Genomic DNA, 24,648 nt, shown 5'->3' with positions numbered 1-24,648 from the left:
TGTGTTAACGTACAGTAAAAAATAATAAATATTCTTAATGTAATTAACCAACATTTAATTAGCCATAAAAAATTAGGGATTTCTAGATATAAATATAAATAGATGTTTTAGAAGCTTACTACAATTTCAATTCACTTAATTGCTAAAGAAGTTCTTACCATATGAAAAGTCAGTAGGAATATTTTAACTTAGGCAAAATTCAAAAAAATATAAGCACTTTTATAATAAAATAGATAGATAGATAGACGAGCAATTGCTAATAACTAGTTATCATCCTACCTATAATTAAATGTACTGCTGAAACTCATTACAGACTGATGAGAGACATTTCATAATTTTGATGCATCAAAGTATCACTCCAACTATCCCAAAATAAGAAGCTTCATATTTTTTTTTAAGACATCCCAAGACTTCATCTTCTAAACAGAAGTTTTTGTTCAAAAGTACCTTTAATTTAAACCAGTGATTGGAGACCAACATCTCCCAAGAGGGGAAATTGTATTTGTTGTTCCATATTTGGTCCCATTAATTAGAAAATTATCACTTTTAATCCTAAAAGTTTAAGAATAGTCTTACTTTTGATCCTCAGGCAACCTTCTGTTAGTTATGTGGCGGAAAATGCCGTGTACTAAGCAACATGGCCATTAATTTTTCAGGCTGGAGGATAACGCACAGGGACCTCTTCCATTAATTTTTCAGGCTTGAGGATAACGCACATGGACCTCTTCCGTCAAATAACAAACAGATCGCTGGCTGTGGTTTTTTAATTACGGGACGAAGAATGCGATTTCTCCTCCCCCAACATGTACTTTTAAGGACAATAGTGCATAATAGAACTGTCACCTTTACAACTTTTGTCTAAATCTTTTTGTCCAATAAAACCCAGATACGTCAAAGTTCAAATTAGAGGATTAGAAGAAAAGTGGATGAAAGACAACTGATAGTCACAATTTTAAGAGATGAGTACTTACTGAAGCAAACCGAGTAACCAATCGTAACAACAAAACTTAGCTGAACACAACAAAATATCTAATCCTCCTCAAGATTGATAGAATCCTTAAATTTTCCATACAAAATCTTCTTCAGCTCCGCCATCTGTGCGAGTATTAATTCCTTCTCCTCCTCTAGTTTCTCCACATTCTTGCTTGTTACCTCTTTCATCTCTTCAATCCTGCTCTCCACTTCTTCTTTGGGCACATGAGCAAAGACCTCACCAATTTGGAAGCGCACAACATCTTCATCGGTAAGAATCAACTCATTGCTTGCATCCTCAAGACTTTCATTTTTTTCCTGATCAAACATTTTTTTTTGGTAGCATTAACAAGAGAAACACAGGTTTAGAGATCGAACAAGATGCAAATCTGAACCTGATGTTATTAGTCATCAGATAATTTGATGAAAGCAGTATACCGAAGTATTTCTAGTGCATCTCCACTGATGGAGCCACTTCAAACAAGATGTGAAAAGCAATAACAACCTGAATGCTACCATTGAGAAGCTTTGATAAAAGCATCTTTGCTTATACATGCAACAAGATTAAGAACTTCTTAACACATATCTACGTCTAAGAGAAAAAAGATAGGAAAAGAACAGGTGGTGCAAGAAAATTGTATATCTGCTCCAGCAGTGAATACTTGAGCCACTCATATTTCTCAACATACTGTTGACAAAACTGATTCTCAGCCTTTAATCAATTTTCGAGCAAGAAAAGCACATAATATAAACCTCTGCACTACAAAATTCTATTGCACCTCAGATCTAAAAATCAATAGTTCCTGTATATCCTCAACTCCTTCAATACGCATTGGCATTTTTATGCTCATGGGTGACCAAGCAGATCGATTTGCTTCAATCAGCCTGGCTAATTTGCTTTGCACCTTACTATGTCTTTTTAACAGAGACAATATCCAGTTTGTTTCACAGTTACCAGAAAGCAAACAAAGTCCCAGAAAATTATAGAAGTGGTACAGTCACATCAATTTTGCAATTAACACTTTGCAGTGCTAAGTTCGTATCTCGTCTTTCAATACCCCTCCAATTAGCCGAAGGTCAGAAAATGTATAAAGAAGCCATTTACCAGCTGAACTATCCAATTCATTTTAAAAGTCCTACAATATATCATGCCCTAACCCAAAGAAGCCAACCCCAGCTTATCACATCTTTGATCGTTCACTCAGTAGCTTATTCTGATCTGATTTCTATCTCAGGGACATCGTAAACACAAACACATAAATGTTCAAGACTGAACTTTAACCAATAACGCCTGGCCTCCTCCATAGCTCAATAAATCCAATACTCCAAGAACAAAAACCTCTTTCCATTGCACAGACACTTGTCTGCAATCTTCTACTTGTAACTCGTGCAACACAGACCAACTTATCATATTCACAGTAAGACCTCATCTATGCAACACCTGTATGATTCATTAATTTCTTCAGGTAATTGAGCTGAGTTACGTTTTAAATTCAATCATCGGCACAGACAAGTCAGTTCATTTTCAAAAATTACCAAGTCTTCAACTATTTGATTTAAATCTACTACTACCACAACTTCCCCTAATTGCTTCACACAATATCAAGTCACCAACTTCAGCAAATAAGTACGGCGGGCTCCGCCTCCCCCCCCCCCCCCTGCCATAACAGAAAATCCTACAAAACCACGAAAATTCTTATCTTCCAAAAACCCATTACAAATAACTGAAAAGCTCTCAACAATAAAGAGAAAATAATAGTTCCAACTCCAAATGCAGAAAGTGGAAAAGGAAAGATCCAAACAAGGAAGTACCTTGGCCATCTTGATTTCATCGTCTAATTCGTGAAGCCGATTGTTCAATCTGCCAAATTTATTGATATTCTGCTGATCTTCCCACGTCACCTCAGCCTCTGACCCGGATGATCCGGCCTTTATTTTCAGAAAGCAAAGTTAAATCACTAATGAAAGCATAACTGCATTTTGATTCGGTAGTACGTATGCCTGTACCATTTTCGCTCACCTGCTGCATCGTTGCACGAATTCGAGGAGGAGTTGGGAAAATCAGAAGGGTAAGTGATCCACTGAATCGAAATGGAGGCTGGTCGAAATTTTTCACCAAAACAACGGATGAATTGCAAAATTTTCAGTAGCTATACCCTAAAGTTCTAATTACGGAGAAGTCCTCTCTTTTTCTTTTTTGCAAAATTACATTTTGGTACGGTAGAATAAGTGAATGGACAAAAAGTCCCATGATTTATCATTTTTTTCAAAAACGTCCCAAAGTTCAACGAGTAATTTAATTTTTTTTTTTTAATAGTGGGTAATTTGGTCGGGGTAGAAAAGGCCCTTTTCTACGCATCCAAAGAAATACATACAAACAATCGCTGAAACTGAAAACGATTTTGGGTTTGAAGCAATAGCTGCTTTACTAAAATTCTTGTCCCCCATAGTCGCAAAATCGCTGCCATTCCCTTCTCCCACTCCGACTCCGACAGAGCTCTCTCTTATTAATTAATTCATCATTTGTGTTTCAGTTATTATTATTATTATTACCAAAGAGAAAAACAGAAGATTACAAAAGAGAATTGAATTGCTCTCCTAAACACGTAAGAATCACATCTTCGACGGTATCTACCATTTCTTCCAATCACCTAAGGTCAAAATTAAAGTCAAAATCGCTTAGCACGGATGCAAATTAAAAGATGAAGCGCCCAATTATTTGAGTAGTTTCAACCATCTTTTGTTTCTTCAGGTATTTGTTTCTTTTGTTTTCTTTTCAGAGAAACAATTTGATTTGTTTGTATAATTTGTCGCTAGATTGTTGAATGCCTTTATTTTGGACCCCTTTTTCTTTAGAGATTTGGGGAATTAAGTGATAAGCTGAAGAATGGATAACAATAGTTGGCGGGCAGCCCAAGGACAGGTTCAGATTCCTGGTCAGGTTATGGGCGGCGAAGCGGTGGCCGCTGCGGGTATGGAAGGCGGCGATTGGAGGACTCAGCTACAACCTGATTCCAGACAGAGGATTGTAAACAAGATGTAAAGTCATATATTTCTCATGCTGCCCTTTTGAATTATTTTTAGTTATTCTATAACTGTAGATTTTTACTCAGTGTTTTTGAGCTTGCAACTTCTGCTGGATCATGTAGATTTCTTGCCTAGTGTCCAAGTTTCTTCTTCTTCCTTTTTCTTAACCATTTTGTAGTGTAGGGGGGGGGGGGGGGGGTGTGTGTTGGGGGGGGGGGGGTGATAGTATAAATTTGTTTTTGAAGCTTCTGATGATGTGCTATTTACTAAATCAGTTTCGTGGAAATTAGAAATATTGATTTTGCTTCTCCTGCCTGAAGAATGGTGAACTTAAAATCGCCAGTTCGTATGGTGTAAGGAAATTTGCTGCGTAAAATAGTGATATTTAGACTAGTGACAATATAGAGATTATTGTGATCTAAAACAAGAAGCATGGACTGGAAGCATACCCCTGCTGCAGAACATGGTATTATTTGGTTGTCACTGATAGCCACTGCTTTTGCTTTAGAGCAGGAATCTGATCAAGAGTTGGTGAAGAATGCTAAAGAAATGTAAAAGAAACTTTAAACAACAAAACTTTTGTAATGATGTGTGCTTTTGACGTATTTCAAGCTAGAAAGAAGAAACAGATTCGGGGTAACGATGGGAAATGTGCTTGCACCTTCAATGTAATTACTTTATGAAGAATAAATAATAATGTGGCCTCATACACAGTCTGCCTCTGTTCATGTCTTTTAGAATTCATTTGAGAGCACCTTGTCAAAGATGATCCTGTCTATTGTGTTGCTTGTTAGGAAATACCAGATTCAAGCAATTGATTTTAGTATATCACAAGTTGAAAATTTGTCTGAGCTGTGTGGAAAGGGATATATATTCTGAAATGGTTTTTATTGATATAGGACTAGGCTCGGTTCCCTTTGTTACGCACTCAGGAACCAGAGGTTTTATTTCTGAAAGATCCTAAAGTAACTTGCATGTGCATACGATATGTGGTTGAAAGTTAGGGAGAAGATAATAAAATTTTGTTGATTGAAGAGAGGAGATGAAAAGAGAAAAGTGATGCTAGGTATTGCATTACCACGGGCATTACAAGCAGAACTTGGAATGCATTCGACAAGTGACATGCTCAATGACAGTGATCATCCACATTAATAAATTCCAACATGCTAGTACATTTTAACACTCCTGAGATCGTTTTGTAACTTTTCATTGCTCATTTGTTCGCCAATAGTGGACTTCTCTGCTAATATAACTGAGGAAATATAAAATGAAAATAATGCATCCTTATGTTCTATAATCTTTGGGGAACCTTTCTCTAGCTATTGTGTCTTCAGTTCTGAAAGTCGCTTGTTGGGCTTTAGCTCTGTAGATGATTCAAGAAGTGAATGTATATTGCCGACTTTGCTAATAGTAGTTCCATGCCCCTTGGAGAAGGAGGATTCTCCGGTTAAGCCCCTTATCCAATTTTTGAGTTTCATATTTAGATGTTATGAGGATTCAATGATAACTATTTAAAACATTTTTTCATTTGTCCTGAATCACATATAATGGAAAAATGGCATCCCCTTTTTTTTTTTTTTTTTTTAAATTTTGAGGATTGCATGTTATTTAGTAAGGTAACTGTCATAAGTGGGAATGTGCGACAGAGGTAGCTTTTAGCTCCTGGAATGTGTGATCTCTGTGTTTTCCTGGTAACAGTCCCGTGGGAAGGGAAGGGGGTTGGGTTAGCGGGTATGATATGGAATGGGATTATCAAAGCAGCTATCAGATCAACTTACTTTAATTTAAGTGGTAAAATTGTATTTTTACCCCATGAGGAGGTTTGAGAAGGTGGTGACAAATATGTTGCTAGCTGAAAGGGAGAGTTGTGTTACTGACATATGAAGCTTAGATGAGATGAGGAAAAGGAATCCTGCCTTTTCTGGATGCTCAATGCAGCAAGAATCCATTTATGTAAAGTATGGTTCTTTCATGCTTAACCCTTACCTTGAAGCCAGCATGCAGGAGAAAAGAACAAATTAGCAAATGTGAAAATAAGAATCGATAGCATCTGGATTGGAATGAAGATATTTACAAACTAATGATACATGGGTGAACAGACTTATTTTTTTGTTGTTTCAATAAAGAACTAGTTGTACGAAATTCTATTTGCATTTCTCTGTATTCAACTTTGAACTGTTCATATTTTAACCATTTTTCTTTGACGAGCAGTACCATAATTACAGTATGGATAAGATCTATAATAGGTTTGAAGAAGTCATGTTACTATTACTTCGTTCACTTCATTTTCCTCCTACATGGATGAGATCAAATGTTATGCATATGGTTCTTTGGTTATAGTTATACCATGATAATAGCTGCAAAAGAATCATTCTAAGGTATCCCTGATTCTTTGAATATAGCATTCTAAATAGTAAATTTTTATTTAAGAAAGGTAAAGATCCTATTAATGTTTAGAAATTCTCATCTATTGTAGTGTGTAAACGAATAAAAGATTGAATGAACAAAACTGTAATTATCATATCCAACAATTTTCTGGTAATTGACTCTTAATCCCGTATGACATAAAGAAAGCAAGGCTCTGGATTGTCATTATGAAATAGGCACGTCAAAGAAAATCATGTCTGTTGCTTGCAAGGCTTCTGTTTCTTCAAGTTATGTATTTTTTTGGTATTTGTTCTAGAAGGCTGTAGATCGAGTGTTGTCCTTGACAAATTTGATGCCTTGACTAACAAGTAAATACTGGATAGTGTCCTTATACGAACCATAAACAAAATATATTTATTTATTTATACTGGAAAATATGTTGATCTCACAATTTCAATCTTGTTCTTTTTACCCAATGAAAGGATACATATGAATAATTGAGGGTCCTTTATTGATGTTGAGTATTTACTATTTGATCTTGGCCTACTGATCTTTGTTTCTTGTTATATTGTCTTCTTTAAATTGTGATCTTACTTTCTTAAAGCAGTAAAAGTTCATCAGCAGTTTTCCTTCTAGAATTTTGTTTTCTGTGCACAACTTGCGAATATTGAACTAAGACCTATGGTGCTTCAAAATGAATAGAATGGAAACTTTGAAGAGGCATCTTCCTTTCTCTGGACAAGAGGGACTGCAGGAACTTAAAAAAATAGCTGTCAGGTTTGAGGAAAAAATTTATACTGCAGCAACAAGTCAGGTACATGTCACTTGATATTCTGTTAATATTTGCCATATGCAGGCCAAACTTTATGTTTATGTATCATTTGCGTACTCTTGACCATTTTCCTCTATAACTTGTTCCTGCAGCAAGATTACTTAAGAAAGATATCTTTGAAAATGCTGACGATGGAGACGAAATCCACGAATTCTCTTCAGTCTAATGCTGCAAGCAATAGCAAAAATCCCCAAGATCCAGGTAAATAAAATCTGTGCTGTTTTCGTGAAATTTTCAGACTTGCTGCTATTTTCTTTGCTCTTAAAGAACTCACATCGAACCTGATTCCTGAATCTGGTGCGTTCAGCTTGCACATTAGTTAAGGGAAACTCATGAAATTCTCCGCATTTATTTGGAGACTTTCTTAATTGGCGCCATTCTCTCTACTTTTTCCTCCAGACTTCAATCATAATTTACCACCTCTACTTGATGCTATTGAATTGTAATTGCTGTAATTAGCCAAGCATTCATCAACTTCTGATTAACGTTTTTGATCTTCCTATTGGACATTATAGACTTCATCACATCACCCAGTAGCTGTACGGCTTGAGGTCTAGTCCACTAGAATTGCAGTTGCTAAACTTTTAAGTTTCTCGTATTCACAACAAAGTAGCTCACATGGATATTTGAAGTCTGAACTTTCTCCTTGTTGCTCCTCTAATTACTTCTTTCTTTAATTCACACCAAATATTCCTTTGGTTGGTTAGCATCTTTCAGGGTCCGAACATAAAGGAAAATTGGAATGCAGGGAATAATTTTTAATTGTGTCCAAAGACTCCAAAAGGTCTTTCAGTTTTTGACACTTCAGACGGCTTGCGGTTCATCCACCGATTTCCGACTCTTTATCCTTGTTACTCCCCTCCAATCATTTTGTTCTTCTAGTTATCCCTATATTCTTATTATTCATATCTTTGAAAGTCAATCTAGTAAGTGAAATGGGACATGTGGAGCATTTCTAACTGTGTCTAAGACCTCTTTCACTTTTCAATACTAAGATTTGCTTTGCTGATGTCCAGTCATTTGAACCCTTTTCTGCTTGGTCCAAGGTACTCTGTCTACAAATCCTTAAGACTCTTGTTTCTATCTGAAGGCCTGATATATTCGCTGTAGTACATCAATAACGATCCAACAACTCTGAGATAATTTCATCTCTTGATATCATAGATTTACTCCTCTCTGGATGAGCAAAAGTTGACATGGACGAAGTTGGGGGAAGAGCAAATTTATTTGATTAGTGATGTGTTCACCATGGTGTAGTGGTCTTACAAGTTGGCAAATTGTATTAAGTAATAATTACTTAAATAAAATTTGACAATTGTGAATTGTATTTGAATAAAATTTGACAATTGTAAACTGTATATTATGAATTGCTTGTCATTTTCTATGTAGTCTTATGAGTATAATCGCCCGTTCTTAGGAGAATCAGTAGTCTTTTGCTCTGTAAATTCTTCTGTGATGTTTAAACATTTTTTATGGTACGTGATCATGTGCCACTGAGCTCAGTGCTTCCAAATTCTAAAAAGAGACAAAACACCTTATTTCCATGAGCCTACTGTCCATGTGCAGTGTAATGGCTCTAAAGATATTGTAAAGCTTGCCATACTCAATGTAATTGCTTGAAATTGGCAACCCATTATCTCTTTAATATCTAAAAGACCTTTGGGCTTTTCCAGTGGTAAACTCCTGTAATTGCCACTTCTTTTGTGCCTGTATGGTTGTTCCTCCGACTAGGGCAAACGTCATTGATTTTGACTTTTTCTTGTGCCTAAATTGCTGATGGAAGCCACATTTCCTTCGCCTTCTCAGTAGAATGTTGCTGTGTTCCTGCTATAGAGTAACTCTTGAAATTCTTCTGTCCCTTAGTGCATGCCTCCCTCCTGTGATGATATATGATAGGACTCTGTCTGAGTTGCACGGTTGTGGATGTTTATACTTGATGAAGTTTGTTATTTGTAGTTTCTTTCTGTTTTGGAGCCATATCCACCAGTTGCCTTTGCATTCATCAATATGAGCTGTTCCCCTTGCTCTTTATATTCATTTACTGTGTAGATCTCCCTACATGATATATGCATGCATCTTTCGTAGGTTCTCAGAGCATGCAGCCCCAAATGCCAAATCAGGTCCAGCAACTACCAATTCCAATGGTTTCCAATCAATCTCAAGTGCGGCAACAGCTTTTATCCCAGAATATCCAGAATAACATTGCATCAAATGCAGTGCCAAATTCTGCAGGTTTGACATCTGCATTGCCCCCTGTTGGTGGCATGCCCCAGAATACCATGCCTAACGTTCCTGGGCAGAATCCTAACATGCAGAACATGCAGAACATGACTAATGTAACTCCTAATGCAGTAGGGAATTCCATAGGTCAAGGAGTGCCTTCTAACATCTATGCCAGTTCTCAAAGACAGATTCAGGGTAGGCAACAACAGGTTGTTACTCAGGAGCAACAACAGCAGTCTCAGAATTCACAGCAATATCTCTATAATCAGCAGCTACAACAGCACCTTATGAAGCACAAGTTCCAACAGGGAGGCGTCCCACAATCCATTATGCAATCTCAGATCCAGCAGCAGCAGCAGCAGCAACAGCAACAACAGAACCTATTGCAACCAAATCAGCTCCAATCCTCTCAGCAGGCTGTTATGCAACCATCTTTGAGGCAGACATCAGCTTCATCTACTCTTCAAAATCAGCAGTCATCTCTTCAGCAGTCTACTCAATCTATGCTTCAGCAGCAATCACAATCAGTCCTCCGGCAACAGCAGCAGCAACAACCGCAGCAGCCTTCAATGATGCATCAGCAACAAACTTCGATGCCTCAGCATCCGATGCTGCCCACACAACAGCAGCAGCAACAGCAGCAGCAGCCAAATACTGCAAACATGCAACAGAACCAGCTAATTGGCCAGCAGAATAATATTCTTGATGCACAACAGCAGCATCAGCAGCAGCAAAGGATGATCAATCAGCAGAATAATATCTCTAACATGCAACAGCAGCAGACAATTGGTCAACAAAACAACCTCCCAAACATGCATCAACAGCAGTCAACTGGTCAGCAGAGCAACCTCCCAAATATGCATCAGCAGCAATTAGGCCCTCAGACCAATCTTTCTGGTTTCCAGCAGCAGCAAATGGTTGGAATTCAACATGGTAACTCTAGCTTGCAAACTAATCAGACACCTGTCCATATGTTACAGCAATCTAAGGTTGCAGTACAGCAGCAAATGCAGCAGAACATGGCAAACATGTTGCCTAACCAAGCTCAACAACCACAGTCTCAGCCAATGCAGCAGCAACTGATGTCACAGATTCAATCTCAGCCAGGACAGATGCAACAACAGTTGGGTATGCAACAGCAGCCCAATACATTATCTAGAGACATGCAACAAAGGATTCAAACAACTGGTCCCTTGCTTCAACAACAGACAACGATTGATCAACAGAAGCAGTTAATGCAATCTCAAAGAGTCATGCCGGAGGTGCCAATGAGTAAGTTATTGATTTCAATTGGTTGTTGGTGCTTGGTGTATATTTTGATTTTCTTGCTGTCTTGATTTCTTCGTTTTTTTTTTTTTTGGCCATTCAGTAGCTCTAACTTCCTAATTCCCCCAGGTTAATGTTTACTGATTATTCAATCATGTTATTCTACTGAAACAAATTAATTTGCCAACTAGCTCTGAGGTGGTCGCTGTTAATTAAATTAGCAGTTGAAGAAGCTTTCTCCAGGAAAAACCAAGTCCAAATTTTTTATATTACTAAGTTAATCTTGTTAAGCCTGTTTTGCCACAATTTATCCTAATTTTGTAGACATGGGTCAAGTACTTTGGAAGTGTTGGATTGCTGGGCCATGCATTGTCTTCTGTGTTCATTCCTTTTGGTTCGATGAATAATCAATGTCTAAAGTAGATTGTCGTGTATTATGTGTAAGAGGCTTGTTAGACACAGACGACTGCACAAAAATACAGAGGCAAAACTTGTTCGAGGATTGAGGTTTTTTTTTATATGGTGTGGGTAAATGAACAAGTGCTTGAATTAAACGATTTCTCTTTCCGTTGTTGCCTCTTTTATTAAGTGTCAAGTGGTAATTGTCGCACCGAACTCGCTCATTATTCGTGAAAAAGTACAAAAATGTGCAGTTATTTTTAAATCATACATAAATGGCTTGCCGTGTAGTCATGTTCATAGGTGGTTGTTGTGTTTCTTGTTAGACGCTGTATGATGTGATATTCCGAGTTCATTATACCTACTTGAGATATACAAATGTCCAGACATATGCTTATATATAAAATTATATTGCTTCACCCACCTCAAGATGTGGTTTTTTATTGGTTCACTGCATACTAAAAGCGTTAAACAGTCTTTATCAGTGTGGTCTTGACATTGAAAATTCGTGTATATTCTTTTAACTGTTAATGCATTTACTTTTACCTAAATTTAACTTGTGAAATTGATTGAATGCCTATTGCATGTCTTACAATTAGAAAATGTGTCAATCAATGTTGCTTCTAGTGCTTTTCTTTGGCCATGCATGAGAAATCAACTGTAGTATATGGGGATAAATATTACAATTGATTCTTAAATTAGGCTAAATATAATGTAATTTGGTCTTAACCTAGTTGAATTTCTAAACATGGCATCTTTGCTTAAGGCTAATAATAGCCAATGCTCATGCATGTGCACTTGGGCAAGGTCAGTTTGATTCAAACTATTTGCAGCTCATCTCCAATCATATACTGAAATACCTGTACTAAAATAACCAACTCTTGCATTGCATAAAGACATTCCTGTTCTAGTTGTCATTGCTGATCACAAACTTGTTATCCTTGTACTAAAATGAAGTGACTTTATAAGAACTGGACTTATCATTGTGAATTATTGAATTGTGAGTGAATAAATACTTAAAGCTTAAAGAAAAGCATTCTATCTATGCAAAAAGTCAACCATTGAGACCAAAATTTAGTTTTTGTTTGAGACAATAACATTTCTTCCCTTTGTCATGATGAATGCCTCTGTGCGCATGGTGCTATTACCTTTTAGTTAATGGGGGCCTTTTGTTTTAATCCGTTCAGCTAGCTAACACATAATAATTGTAGCATCTTTAGATTCCTCATCCCAGACAGGGACTGCGAGTAGTGGGGACTGGCAGGAGGAGATCTATCAAAAGGTACATGTCAAGGCATATTTACTTTTCCTATGAAAAGATTTACTAATTGGTTCATTGCAGGGCCATCTATCTTCTTCAAGTAATTGTCTTTTTTAAATTATTGATCTATGCATTTCTGTTTCAAATTCAGTTTTTAAAAATCTAATAATGTGCTCCTCTGCAGATTAAATCCATGTATGAGCTGTATTTCCCTGAATTGAATGAAATGTACCAGAGAATGGCTGCCAAGTTGCAGCAGGTAAACTTTTTGTTGGGATTCCACCCAGGTGCTTTCAAGTTTTTAGTTTACTTAAAAAGGACTTAAGGGAGAAATGCAAGAGTAGTCAAGTTAGCCAGCTACATACAAGGCTTCCAAGAAACTAAAACCAACAAACTCAGTTTTAGCATTACCACTTTCCCAAACCCCTATTTCCCTGGTCCTCGCTAGGGCCTGAACGCATGTGTAAAACAAATTCCTAGATGACATCATTTAATTCTTGTTTAATTAACATCATTCAAAAACTTTGATTCCCCCTAATGACATATATCTTGCTGTGGATTGCAGCATGATGCTCTTCCTCAACAGCCCAAGAATGAGCAGCTTGAAAAACTCAGATTTTTTAAGGTCATGTTGGAACGTCTTATAATGTTTCTGCGAACTAACAAGAATGATATTCAGCCCAGTCACAAGGATAAGATTGTTGGAGTTGAGAAACAGATTCTCAATATTCTTAATTCAAATAGGCCTCGAAAGCCTGTGTCTTCTTTGCAGCAAGGGCAGCTTCCGCAGCCTCACATGCATGCTATGCAACAGCCTCAGCAGCAACAGCCTCAAACTTCTCAGATGCATGCAAGTGAAGGTCAAATGAATTCCCAAATGCAACCAATGAATGTACAGGGTTCTGTGGTGGGTGCACAGCAGAATAGTTTGACCAATTTGCAGCATAATTCCTTATCTTCTGTGTCAAGTTCAAATTCCCGCCAGAATATGATGGATGCTCTACAGCCTGGTTCAAATATCGATCCTGGACAGGGCAATGCACTGAACCAAATGCAGCAAGTAGCTATGAACTCCCTACAACAAAATCCTGTGAGTGGTCCTCAGCAGATGAATATTAACACCATATCATCGCAAAGTGGGTTAACACCACTGCAGTCAAATGTTAATCCCTTGCAAGCAAATTCAAATATACTTCAATCGCAGCAGATAAAACAGGAACAACAAATGTTTTCAACTCAGCAACTAAAACAGCAATATCAGCAGCGGCAGATGCAGCAACAATATATGCATAGACAGCAGTTAATTCAGCAGCAGCAACAGCAAACTGTACAGCAACAGTCAGCGCAGTTACCTGCACAGCAAATGATGCAGCTTAATCAGATGAATGATACGAACGACATGAAGATGCGACACCAGATGGGTGGAAAATCGGGAGTTCTCCAGCCTCATAACCCTTCCGGTCAACGACCATCATATCACCACCAACAAATGAAGTCTGGGACGCCGTTCTCTATTTCTTCACAGCAGGCTGCATCCCCACAGATTGGTCATCATCCTTCACCACAAATTGACCAGCAGAATCTTCTGTCATCCCATACCAAAACTGGAACTCCCTTGCAATCTGCAAGTTCACCATTCATTGTACCATCTCCTTCAACTTCCATGGCTCCATCCCCTATGCCAGGTGATTCTGAGAAAATGAATTCTGGTGTCTCATCACTGTCAAATGCTGGAAATATAGGGCATCATCCGACCGCTACAGCATCGATACCAAACCAATCCCTTGCTATTGGCACTCCTGGGATATCAGCCTCACCTTTGCTAGAATTTACCAGTCCTGATGGCACTCATGGTGTTGCACCAACCATTGTTTCGGGAAATTCTAATGTTGTGGAACAGCCACTTGAGCGGCTAATCAAAGTGGTAAACATGTTTTTCTCTCAAGACACGTGGCACCACAATTATCTCTTAAATCTCATTAGTGCACCTATTATACTTGACTGTTATTTGCTCTTTCCTTTTGACAGGTGAAATCTATGTCTCCTAAAGCATTGAGTGCCTCAGTTAGTGACATTAGCTCAGTTGTCAGTATGGTCGACAGAATTGCGGGATCTGCTCCAGGAAATGGATCACGGGCTGCAGTTGGTGAGGATCTGGTGGCTATGACTAAATGTCGTCTGCAGGCTAGGAATTTTGTCACCCAAGATGGGTCCAGTGGCACCAAGAAAATGAGGCGTTATACGAGTGCTATGCCATCTAATGTTGTTTCATCTACTGGCAGCGTGAATGATAGTCTCAGACATTTAAATGGTAATGAATCTGATGGAGAGTCCACGGGAGCATCGAGCGTCAAACGACCTCGGATTGAGGTAGAGTGGTAACTATATATGCAGCCTTTGATTTCCTCAAACATACTTAAGTATGAGATTTGATATCATGAATTCTGTAGAAATAGGAAGTAAACTAAGTCCTACGGTATTTGACTGTTTCTGCACCACTCATCCAGGACATGCGTGTTGCCTGTGTTGAGTGTATAGCCAGAATTCTTGAAGCCAGGATCAATATCTTCTTTTCACTATGATTGGGCCCTGCTGTAGTAAAACCTAGTGAACAAGTCATACTCTTTTTTGACTTGCCAAATTGCTGTGTCATGATTTTCCTTCTTTCTTTAGTTTAGTTATTGATATCTTATATAGGAACAGTCTAGTCACAAGTAATCTAGTCATGCTGTGCTGGTGGGTAGTTGGACTCTATTCGTTTAATGAAACCGAGCATAGATGGAATGGCAGAATAGCGTAGAAGTCTTGCTTTGCAGCCTTACGTATGGCTGTGGTTGATCCTTGTATGCATATAGTTGAATAAAAGAGGTTATTTCTTCACACTCCACAAGTACTTTAGATGTGTGTGTACACGCAGAATTGCTTATGAAACCAAGCCTTTAACATGGTTTATGGCAGATGCCAGTGCTATTTTAATTTTTGACTTCCATGCAGAATGCTTATTGGTTGTTTCTTTGAAGATGAATTTTGATTTTTTGCAGGCTAACCATGCACTTGAAGAAGAGTTACGGGAAATAAATCAAAGACTTATAGACACTGTCGTGTATATCAGTGAAGATGATGTTGATCCGACTGCAGTTGCTGCTGCTGCCGAAGGTGGAGAAGGAACTATTGTGAAATGCTCGTTCAGTGCTGTGGCTCTTAGCCCAAATCTGAAATCACAGTATGCTTCAGCTCAAATGGTGAGTTTTGGGACCCTTTAGCACGTCTTGTGATCTTATCTCTTTCTCCCATAGTAACGAGTTTGTCTTTCATGAATTTGTAGTCTCCAATTCAACCTCTAAGATTGCTCATTCCCAGCAATTATCCAAATTGCTCCCCAATACTTTTGGACAAGTTTCCAGTTGAAGTCAGGTTTGTATGCATGGAATTGCTCTTCTCTCTTATTTTTTGGGATGATATTTCTTTTTTTAATCATAATACTGCTATTTCATGGTGAACTTATTTATTCACTGATTTTGGCTTGTTAACGCATGCAGTGCGCAACAAGGCTAATATTGCAATTTTAGACAACTGGTATGATGAATATCAGGAATAATGTTAGCTTATTTTAAAATCTTTCAAAGAGGATAAATTTCTCCAAAAATTTGTGTTTTATTGGAAAGAGTCGGTATAATAACCTCATTTGGTTTAGAAAATGTGAAATGATTGAGTAGCAAATCAGTGTTTTAACCATCGTTACTACAGAATAGGTGCAATATTTGGGATCTTAGAGGATTATGTGGTGAATTTTAGGATAGGTTTTAATTCGAAGGCAAAGCAAAATAATTCAGACAATAGTTTTTCCCCCCTCCCATTCATGCACGTACTCTTTGAACGTAAGACCTTTAAGAAGAGATCTTAAGGGCCAAACGCAGTCCGACTGGGTTGTCCAGTAGGGGACTAATTCAGACAGTAGTTTGGTTACATGCTTTCCATCATTCATTTGGTATTCTGGCTTGTATGTTTGATGCTAATTGCTTTCTTAGTATTTTCACTTGTATAACGTGTATATTGAAATCCTTGTCTGTTGATGAGAATTGTGCCGTAATTTGCATTAACAGTAAGGAATATGAAGATCTGTCCATAAAGGCGAAATCAAAATTTAGCATCTCTCTCCGAGCTCTAGCACAACCAATGTCACTTGGGGAGATAGCAAGGACTTGGGACAATTGTGCTCGTGCTGTCATTTCTGAGTATGCGGAGCAAAGTGGTGGTGGAAACTTCAGCTCAAAGTATGGAACGTGGGAGAACTGCCTGAGTGCAGCTTGATACGTTGATAGCTTGTGCAGAAAAGGAGCATTTACCCCCAAAAATTTAAACCAAAAAAAAAAAGAAAAAAAAAAAAAAAGGAATTGCTCATGCATTTAACTCGCAGGTTGCCTGTACCTGACATTTAAGGGTAGTGCCACTCTCTAGACGGGGGTTGGGTGTGCTTCTGTAACAAATTTGTCAAAATTCATATTGGACAATTTATGTACGCATATTTGTGTTTTTTCTGATAAGAGTACGTTTAACTCACAATCCGTGAGAATTGAGATGTTGTCATAGTTGCGAATGATACTTGGTGTGGTTGAGATCTATCAAAATACATGAATAGACATGATTTTGGGTAAATTACATTGATAACTTAAAGTTAAATTTAATTATGTCAAAAAATAATTTTGATTTGAATGGCGTGGAACTTTAGTTACTTTTCATAGTTAATTAATTTCAGATTTAATTTTGTGTAAAATTATTTGATTGAATTAAATTTGATACAAGTCTAATTAGATGTGGCGAAGTCAAAAAATAAATTAAGTTAATTGATTGATCAATTAAATTGGGTCCAAAAATAATTGAATTGCAGAATTCATTTGGTTTAAATTAAATTTGATCTAAACTAAATTCAAGGTGAAATTCTACCCCTCTCAACCACACAATGCCTGAGTAGTGTTGAGTGACAATAATGTCTTCCCCACTCCATTCCGTCTCTCTGATTTCGTTTTTCATATTCATTCTAATTAATAAAATTGAAAGGTAAAATTCTTCACCTCTTAAACACACAACTAGATTGTGATAGATTTCTTATGTTGAAGAGTTAATTGTGTACTACTGTAGCATATAAGTTAATGCGGTGGAGCATCAAAAGTGTGGATAGAGGAGCAACACTTAAGGCTCAGCCAACCTCCACACAATTTGATCTCTGAAAATTTTCCAACAAACTGTATTCTCTGAAAATGCAGGTTACATTTCTTAAAGGACCAAAAGGCCAATTATCTATAGACCAAAATTGTAATAAGACCAACACATCATATGCACTTCTTTGCATGATCTATCATACACCTATTTCCAAAGATGATTCGAAAGCTTCCTTCAACATTATCTACATGCAAATCTGTTTATGTTATGAGTTTTTTCGGACACATATCTTCCAAGTGTTCTATATTACAGACAGAACTGTGTGACTGTTTTGGCTGATAAACTACGCACTACGAACAGTAACTAAGAGAAATAAATATATATCTCATCTGGAAAAATCGGTTGCTCTTCACATATCTGAGCGTCAGGCACGGTTTACACAATTGGCAGAATGCAAAGTGTTTGACTAAGAGTTCATTATACTGCTACTGGAATCCGATTCTGCTGGTGAGAAGTCGATAATGATATCTGTGTTGACTTTATTTATGCAGTTCAAAACATTCACCACCTGTACAGGTTAAATTGAAGTATATATGGTTAGATGCAATCCAATAACAAGTGCATAGGTCGCAGCATTTCATTTTTTTCTATTCCACAGGGTTGAAAATTGCAGCACACAGTCGCTAGTCCAGATGGTCGCGTCAATGCATGATGAACTTAACATTTATAGTGTTCCAAAATGTAGTGTATGATATGCACAAGTTGTTCATTTCCTGTGATAGTCTTGATTTTCAATCACATTCTTTTGGATCTTGACGTTGTTAGTGGCTAAAAGAAGTCACCGGAGATGTACTTAAGCGTTCAATTTGCTATATGATGATTAAACGTTTTGATCTAGAGGTGGTGATGGTAATGATAAAGTGCTGTGCGATGCAACACCTATATTTCATACGTAGATTCCTCGAGATTTCATAAACAAAAAACGGGGGTCCATGGATACAAGGCAAAGTCTGGTCTGTGGTATGCCATGAAACTTCAAAAGTAGAATAGTGCACAAATGTTCTGAATCTAACAAGATTGATGCATGAAAGAAGTGGTCAGATCTCCAACTAATTGGCATACCTGTTCCATTGTCCACCTATTATCAGGATTCTTTTTCAGACATCTCTCAGCAACCAACACCATCCAAAATAGTTGGTGGAGATTGTGGGAGTCTGGAATCCTTTTGTCAACAAGGTCTGGGTAGTTTTTCTTCTCCAGAAGTGGTTCTGCCTGTGAGAGATATAATCTAAATTGAGTAAATAAGTTAAGTTTCTATATCCTAAATCTTCTGTTAGAAAATCCCAAAAAGTACTGGTGTACTTTACCCATCCAACGAGACTTTTCCCTCCAGGTATCTCATCTGTGGTACTTCGTCCAGTGATAAGCTGCAATAAAACCACTCCATATGAGTAGACATCGGTCTTTGTAGACATTTTCCCGCTTTCTGCATATTCCGGTGCCAGGTATCCAAGAGTGCCAACCACACCAGTATCAGATGTATCATCCTGTTGCGCTTTGGCAAGGCCAAAATCTCCCAGCTGAGATAAATCAAACAAGGATATATTAGACAATGATTGTGTTTCAACTCTTTTTGGAGATACCGTATCTCTTGAATAAAAGTAAGACACAAATATTTTAGTAAAATCAAATTGTTTCCTATGTGCGTCTGAATGCATTCAATCATTATGATGTGATATCTTCAAGGCGTTTAAACTGTAAGATACAAAAGAATATTGATTACAATTGTGTGATATGTCTTTTCCTAGAAGGATTGACTGAAGTTGAAGATGCACATATTCTCACCATTGATTCATGGTCATGCGTGATGAGAATATTGTCTGGCCTCATATCTCTGTGGATGATGTTGCGTGCATGGAGATACGCCAAGCCTCTGGCAGCTCCCAAGGCTATTTTGATTCTCTGCTCCCAGTTGAGAGGCTCCTGGCTGTCATCTGCAGCATTCCACAAAAGTTTCTTCCAATCAGCTTTTAGCTTTGCACTTACCATTTTAATAGCGTTTTACAATACAGTAAAGAGTACCAGCCTAGACTTCTTGCCCTGCTTCAATGTGTGCAGATGACCATTTGCTCCAATAGAACATACTTACGCGTTAGCACATCCACTACATTGACCCCACCCCCAGAAAGAAAAAGAAAAAAATTACAAGAAAATGTAAAACAGATACAGCTTCAATCCGAATGCAGCTTACCTGACAAGCGTTCCTGCAATGAGCCATTGCAGACGTATTCATAAACAAGTAACCTGTGGCTTCCTTCAGCACATGAGCCCAATAGCACTACTACATTTTGATGTCTTGCTTGGCTAAGCAAATGCACTTCGGACTTGAATTCCTTCTCTCCCTGGAGGCTGGCTGGTTTGTGCTGCTTAACAGCTACTACCAGCTCATCTTTCAGCCTACCTTTGAAAACAGAGCCAAACCCACCTTCTGATAGGAAATTCTTTCTCGAGAACCCATTTGTAGCCTCACGAAGCTCTTCATAAGTAAAGTCCCTCTGCAGACCAATTGTAGGCCGCCTGTTCTTGCAGACAGAACAAATAGAATTTTCAAATTCCTTCTCCATTTGGTTCTCGCCACCCCTATGTGGACTCTCAAGCGTCTTACGTACTTCATGTTGCAAAGGAGACATCTCCACCTGTATTGCCTGTCTGGTTCTCATAGTGCTTTTAGTCTCTACTAATGTTCGGGAACTATGCAGCAAAGGCCTACTAGAACAAGAAAATGCTGTTTCTTTCCATGAGGTTGCTCCTTGAGCACCTGGAGTCAGGAAACAAATTCATTTTCTCTTACTGTATGATTAGTATTTCTTCAAAGACTTAGGCTATCTATATATCTATGTTTATGCCTACATCATGTTTCGAAAAACTTACAATTTATAAAAAGTGCTCAATTTGAAGTTATTTTAGAAGTGAAACTGGACAGTATTTATAGCCGCATTCATGCACCTCCCCGATGAGAATTTCTCGCTTGTGCACAGACTAATAATATATCTAGTTGTGTTGGTACATTCTAGATACAGAATCAGATGACAAAACCATGTCTTACATATATATAGTAATAATAAGACCATTAATGCCATCAAGTTTGATTGCTTCTTTATGTTTACAATCTTGGTACATACTTCGTTATAATTTTACTGATCATGTTTTCAAGAGAGCAACTGTTTACATAAGTTTCAATCTACTACTAAATTTTGAAATGCTTAATTGGACATACCGGTGCATCTAACTCAACAACTATATATGGGCATACCGGGTAGAGCTGATGAAGCCTATGTGGGAGTGGATCGACCAAAAGAGAATGCAAAATGAACCTCCACAGTAGGGATTTCATGGAGAAAAATGAAAGACTTACTGGGTGGAGAGAGGTCTTCCCATGAATAAGACGGAATCATTTCATCATATGATACATGTTCATTGATTGGACCTCTGAGTTCTATAACAGTATTGTTGCTTTTGATACTTGATATTCTACATGAGAGCCTATCCATGAAGTATTGTTTGTCTTTCTTCATCTCCCTGTAATAAAACACAATATAGATGTGGTGAATCTATCAATTTTTTGCTTGCTTGGATATTCCAATGTAACTCTTGTGTCCTTCACCAAGATGCAAGAACAACATCAGGATCTACGGTGCACTCTGTTAACTCAACAACAAAGCATACAAGCATGAACCTTCATTTGAAAATCCACAACCACCAGAAATCCCCCATTGAAACTCATTTTAATGTTTTCTTGTAAGGATTTATCCCAAATTTTCATTAGCAGAAAACTGACAGAAGGTGTGTTTTCGACAACTACTACTACAAGCCAATTTCAGAGTTGAGTCAAGAATCAAGAATTTTCCAAGAAAAGTATCAGCCAGTCTGAAACGTTAACAGACCTGCCAAGGATAATCCAAGTGGCACCCAACCTTTTCGCCACTCTGACAGCCGCCACTTTACGAGATGAACCTGCTTCTACCTCCACACTTACCTTAACCTGCAAGATAAGATTCACAGCACAATCCACAATTAAGTCAGCACCATTTTCTTGCAGAGCCCAAAACCCATGGGGTTCTTCCTTGGTTACTTGGACTCAACTTGATACTGATACTAGTCCTAAAGATCCAACATTCTGAATATTCATTATATCTCGGTCACATCCCATGAAGAAGGCTCTATTGGTAGGAAGATTGGGCACAAGAAAAAGAGAATGGCCCAAGCATTTGCAGCAGCAAGAGAGGCATTTAAGCTCCCTTGGAAGGAGATTGTGTTACTGCTTTGATGCATGCATGTTACCATTTCTGGTTTGTTTCTTTCACTTTCTTGTTCCTTTTCTTTTGCTATACCTACCCATACACTAGTTACAATAAATTCTAGTACGGACCCAATTTTATCAAATTTAAATTAATTATAAGACACGTATAATATATTTAATATGTGATTATTGCAAAATTGCGATTGATTTAGTTTGACAAAACTTATTATGTACAAGAATTTTCCATTAGCTACCTAAATCTGCCATGGGCTTAGAGGAAGAAAAGCCGCTGCTATTGCATATTTGTTTGTATTTTATTTTCAGTTCTAAGTGAAAAATATGAAATTTTTAATTCTGTATAAATTTTCAGGTTAAAAGATAATGTATTTATATTAGTAAATGGGATTTTGTTTATATAAATTGTAGCATTAAACTAAAATAGTTCTAATTAAAATACATATAGACAAACATATATTTTTTTCTTGTTTAAAAAGAACAACACATATTTCACTTCAATTACTGTTTTGAATTGAACATGTGTTAGTGTTTTCATTTTCAATTTTTTCAGTTTTTAATGAACAATATATATATATATATATATATATTCAATTTTGTATAAATTTTCATGTGAAATGAAAATATATTTGAATTAGTTAATGAAATTGTATTTGATGTTGATTTGTGGTGTTAAATCAATATATTTTCAATGATAATATGTACAAACAAATATATTTTATAGGCGAGTGTCCTACAACTTTATTATTTGATTTATATATTTTCTTATATTTTTATACTGTAATATAAAGTAAAAGAAACAATTCAAAAATAATTAATTTGATTATCTTTGTTTTTTATTAATGTTTAAGAATAAAAAGAAGCACACTCATATATAGCGAGGCACAACTCTAAATTGTATCATTTTTTTATTATACTTTTAGAGCAAATAACGTTAAAATTACCACTAATATTTATTTTTGCACTATATGTTATTTATTTTATTTAAAGAAACACATACTCTGTATACATTAAGTGGAATAGAAGATTCAAAATCAATTAAACATTCGATCCGATATATATTGGTACTATATCGCGGATTGAATTTCTTATTGTGATTCCTATTGTATCTTTTATTCCACTTTATGTGTCGCGTTTATAAAAATTACATCAATCACGGGCATGATGGGATCTGATGGGGAAATTTCATCAATAAAAAAATAAAAACAAGTAACCTGTTCAATTTCACACAGTTTCTGCAGCTGCATTAAGCCAGGGCTTTTGCTGACATCTTCTTTCCTTCTTCTCACCTCTTCCTCTCTAAATTTTCTTGTTGATTCAAGTACCTTATTTGCATCCTCTTTATCCTTGTATCCCACTGCAAAAATAAATAAATAAAATTAAAATTAGTTTTTCTTTTTAATTTTCTTTCTTTTTTATTTGTTTACAAAGACGGGAAAAATAGGGTGGCACCCTATAGGATTGTGTCCGCCCCTATACGGGCACAGCCAAAGTCCCTGTAAACGGCCGACAGTTGCAAATTAAAAATTAAATGTACGCTAACGTTTTGATGGGAATTCAAACTCATGTGACAACATTGGAGTCTAAGCCATAAGTAATAATTTCTTTACATAATATGGAGACATGAGAAGTAGATGAAGAAATTGCTTACAAAGTTTGGCAGCTGCCCACAAAGACAAAGCACGAGGAGCAACGAGGTGGAGAAGTCCAAGTAATATGAGTTCATCTCCAGGGTTAAGAGACAAGGCATCCGGCAACCATTTCAGTCCACTCCAATTTACATCTATGCATGTTAGGATCACCATCACCTTCTGCACCTCACTTCCCTTTGACATTTTCTGCATATTTTTCATTCATATTCACACTCGTATATATGTTAAATGGAATAGACGATGCTACCATTATTTCAAATAAAAAATTCAATCCCGTGGAAATACGAGTAACCCCTTGAAGGCCATCAACGAGGTGCAAGACGTTAAGAATCAAGAAAGTAAAAAAGATACGTCCTGCGGAACATATATATATATATTTCTATTATATATTACTTGAGTAAGAGCAACAACAGATCTTCTTACCATTCTGAAAAGGAGAAGATAGGATAGAAATTGTAATAATTGAAGAAAAGCAACTGGTGGTGAATCTTCAAGTGTATATACAATGTGAAGGGAAGGGTTTCTTCTCTTTGATATTCTGTGTTTTTTGGCCACAAGTTGAAGTTTAACACTATGCAGACATAGTGCTGAGCTGAGCTTTGGTTTCACATATATACATATACCAAAAATCACAGAATATATCTGAATTAAATATTTGATGGGATTGAGGGAGATAACAAGGCAACTGTGTTGGTTGCTTATGTAATATTAAAACTCTCCTTGTTGAGACTTGATTAATTTATGACATATATATAATTAGATCCCTTCCACACTCTCAGATTCCAGCTGTTTGTGATTCTTGTTCTTCCACCTTCATTTTGCCACTATTTTGTATATATCTCTATATCATTTATTACTTCCAAAGGTGATATGCTCTAAGTAAGAAAAAACCCACATAAGCCCAATTCGTCGAGGGGTTTTGTAGGCAGCTTAATTCGGGTAAGTCTAAACTGGTTTGCAGCCCAATTAATTTGGACCTTAGGATGTGAAATATATGACGCCATCTGCCATACTTCATATGTCATTCGTACCTTATCATATACTTTTACATTTTAAATCCTCAAAATATTGATATCACATTTCAAGGCGATCCATAATTTACTTCCACATTTCTATAAGAGACTACGCATTTTCATCGAAAAATTATACTTCCAACTCTTGGATCGTAATTCGG

General features: G+C 37.0%; 3 protein-coding genes across 5 annotated transcripts; 1 reads left to right on the top strand and 2 right to left on the bottom strand.

The window, feature by feature from the left end:
- Positions 888–3,152, bottom strand: LOC105168885 (probable prefoldin subunit 4). The gene is made up of 3 exons (XM_011089075.2): positions 2,993–3,152; positions 2,785–2,901; positions 888–1,290 (listed from the first exon to the last, which is right to left on the bottom strand). Exons 1-3 carry the CDS (start codon positions 2,999–3,001, stop codon positions 1,030–1,032), a joined length of 387 nt encoding a protein of 128 aa, XP_011087377.1. The 5' UTR covers positions 3,002–3,152; the 3' UTR covers positions 888–1,029.
- On the top strand, positions 3,348–16,924 carry LOC105168884 (mediator of RNA polymerase II transcription subunit 15a). Of its 3 annotated transcripts, XM_020696273.1 has the most exons (13): positions 3,349–3,724; positions 3,829–4,011; positions 7,069–7,180; positions 7,291–7,399; positions 9,284–9,430; positions 9,551–10,693; positions 12,298–12,368; positions 12,532–12,606; positions 12,913–14,271; positions 14,376–14,717; positions 15,389–15,589; positions 15,673–15,761; positions 16,451–16,924. In XM_020696273.1, the coding sequence occupies exons 2-13, from the start codon at positions 3,860–3,862 to the stop codon at positions 16,656–16,658; spliced, it is 4,008 nt and encodes a 1,335-aa protein (XP_020551932.1). In that variant the 5' UTR covers positions 3,349–3,724; positions 3,829–3,859; the 3' UTR covers positions 16,659–16,924. The 3 variants fall into 3 exon arrangements, with proteins under 3 accessions (XP_011087375.1, XP_020551932.1, XP_011087374.1); XM_011089073.2 differs by having other exon boundaries at positions 3,348–3,724; positions 9,284–10,693; positions 12,307–12,368; XM_011089072.2 differs by having other exon boundaries at positions 9,284–10,693.
- LOC105168883 (probable serine/threonine-protein kinase PBL5) lies at positions 17,484–24,037 on the bottom strand. Its single transcript, XM_011089070.2, has 10 exons — positions 23,898–24,037; positions 23,474–23,660; positions 23,037–23,179; positions 21,452–21,549; positions 20,923–21,086; positions 19,759–20,325; positions 19,353–19,501; positions 18,875–19,087; positions 18,630–18,779; positions 17,484–18,075 (listed from the first exon to the last, which is right to left on the bottom strand). Exons 1-10 carry the CDS (start codon positions 23,898–23,900, stop codon positions 17,974–17,976), a joined length of 1,776 nt encoding a protein of 591 aa, XP_011087372.2. The 5' UTR covers positions 23,901–24,037; the 3' UTR covers positions 17,484–17,973.

The sequence above is a fragment of the Sesamum indicum genome, linkage group LG8, assembly GCF_000512975.1.
Source record: "Sesamum indicum cultivar Zhongzhi No. 13 linkage group LG8, S_indicum_v1.0, whole genome shotgun sequence".
In the NCBI taxonomy this organism is placed as follows: domain Eukaryota; kingdom Viridiplantae; phylum Streptophyta; class Magnoliopsida; order Lamiales; family Pedaliaceae; genus Sesamum; species Sesamum indicum.
Note: the sequence above shows the minus strand (reverse complement) of the source record. Positions and strands in the feature narration are given on the sequence as shown.

Excerpts from the sequence above, each read along its gene's own strand:
- LOC105168883 (XM_011089070.2), bottom strand. Across the intron at positions 19,502-19,758 it reads ATTGCAGGAACGCTTGTCAG|ATGACAGCCAGGAGCCTCTC; the intron begins GTAAGCTGCATT and ends GGAATGCTGCAG. Across the intron at positions 18,076-18,629 it reads ATAGGTGGACAATGGAACAG|GTGGTGAATGTTTTGAACTG; the intron begins GTATGCCAATTA and ends TAACCTGTACAG.
- LOC105168884 (XM_011089072.2), top strand. The coding sequence starts at position 3,860 with ATGGATAACAATAGTTGGCGGGCAGCCCAAGGACAGGTTCAGATTCCT. Across the intron at positions 7,181-7,290 it reads ATACTGCAGCAACAAGTCAG|CAAGATTACTTAAGAAAGAT; the intron begins GTACATGTCACT and ends TTGTTCCTGCAG. Across the intron at positions 12,607-12,912 it reads TGGCTGCCAAGTTGCAGCAG|CATGATGCTCTTCCTCAACA; the intron begins GTAAACTTTTTG and ends TGTGGATTGCAG.
- LOC105168885 (XM_011089075.2), bottom strand. Across the intron at positions 1,291-2,784 it reads ATGAAATCAAGATGGCCAAG|GAAAAAAATGAAAGTCTTGA; the intron begins GTACTTCCTTGT and ends ATGTTTGATCAG.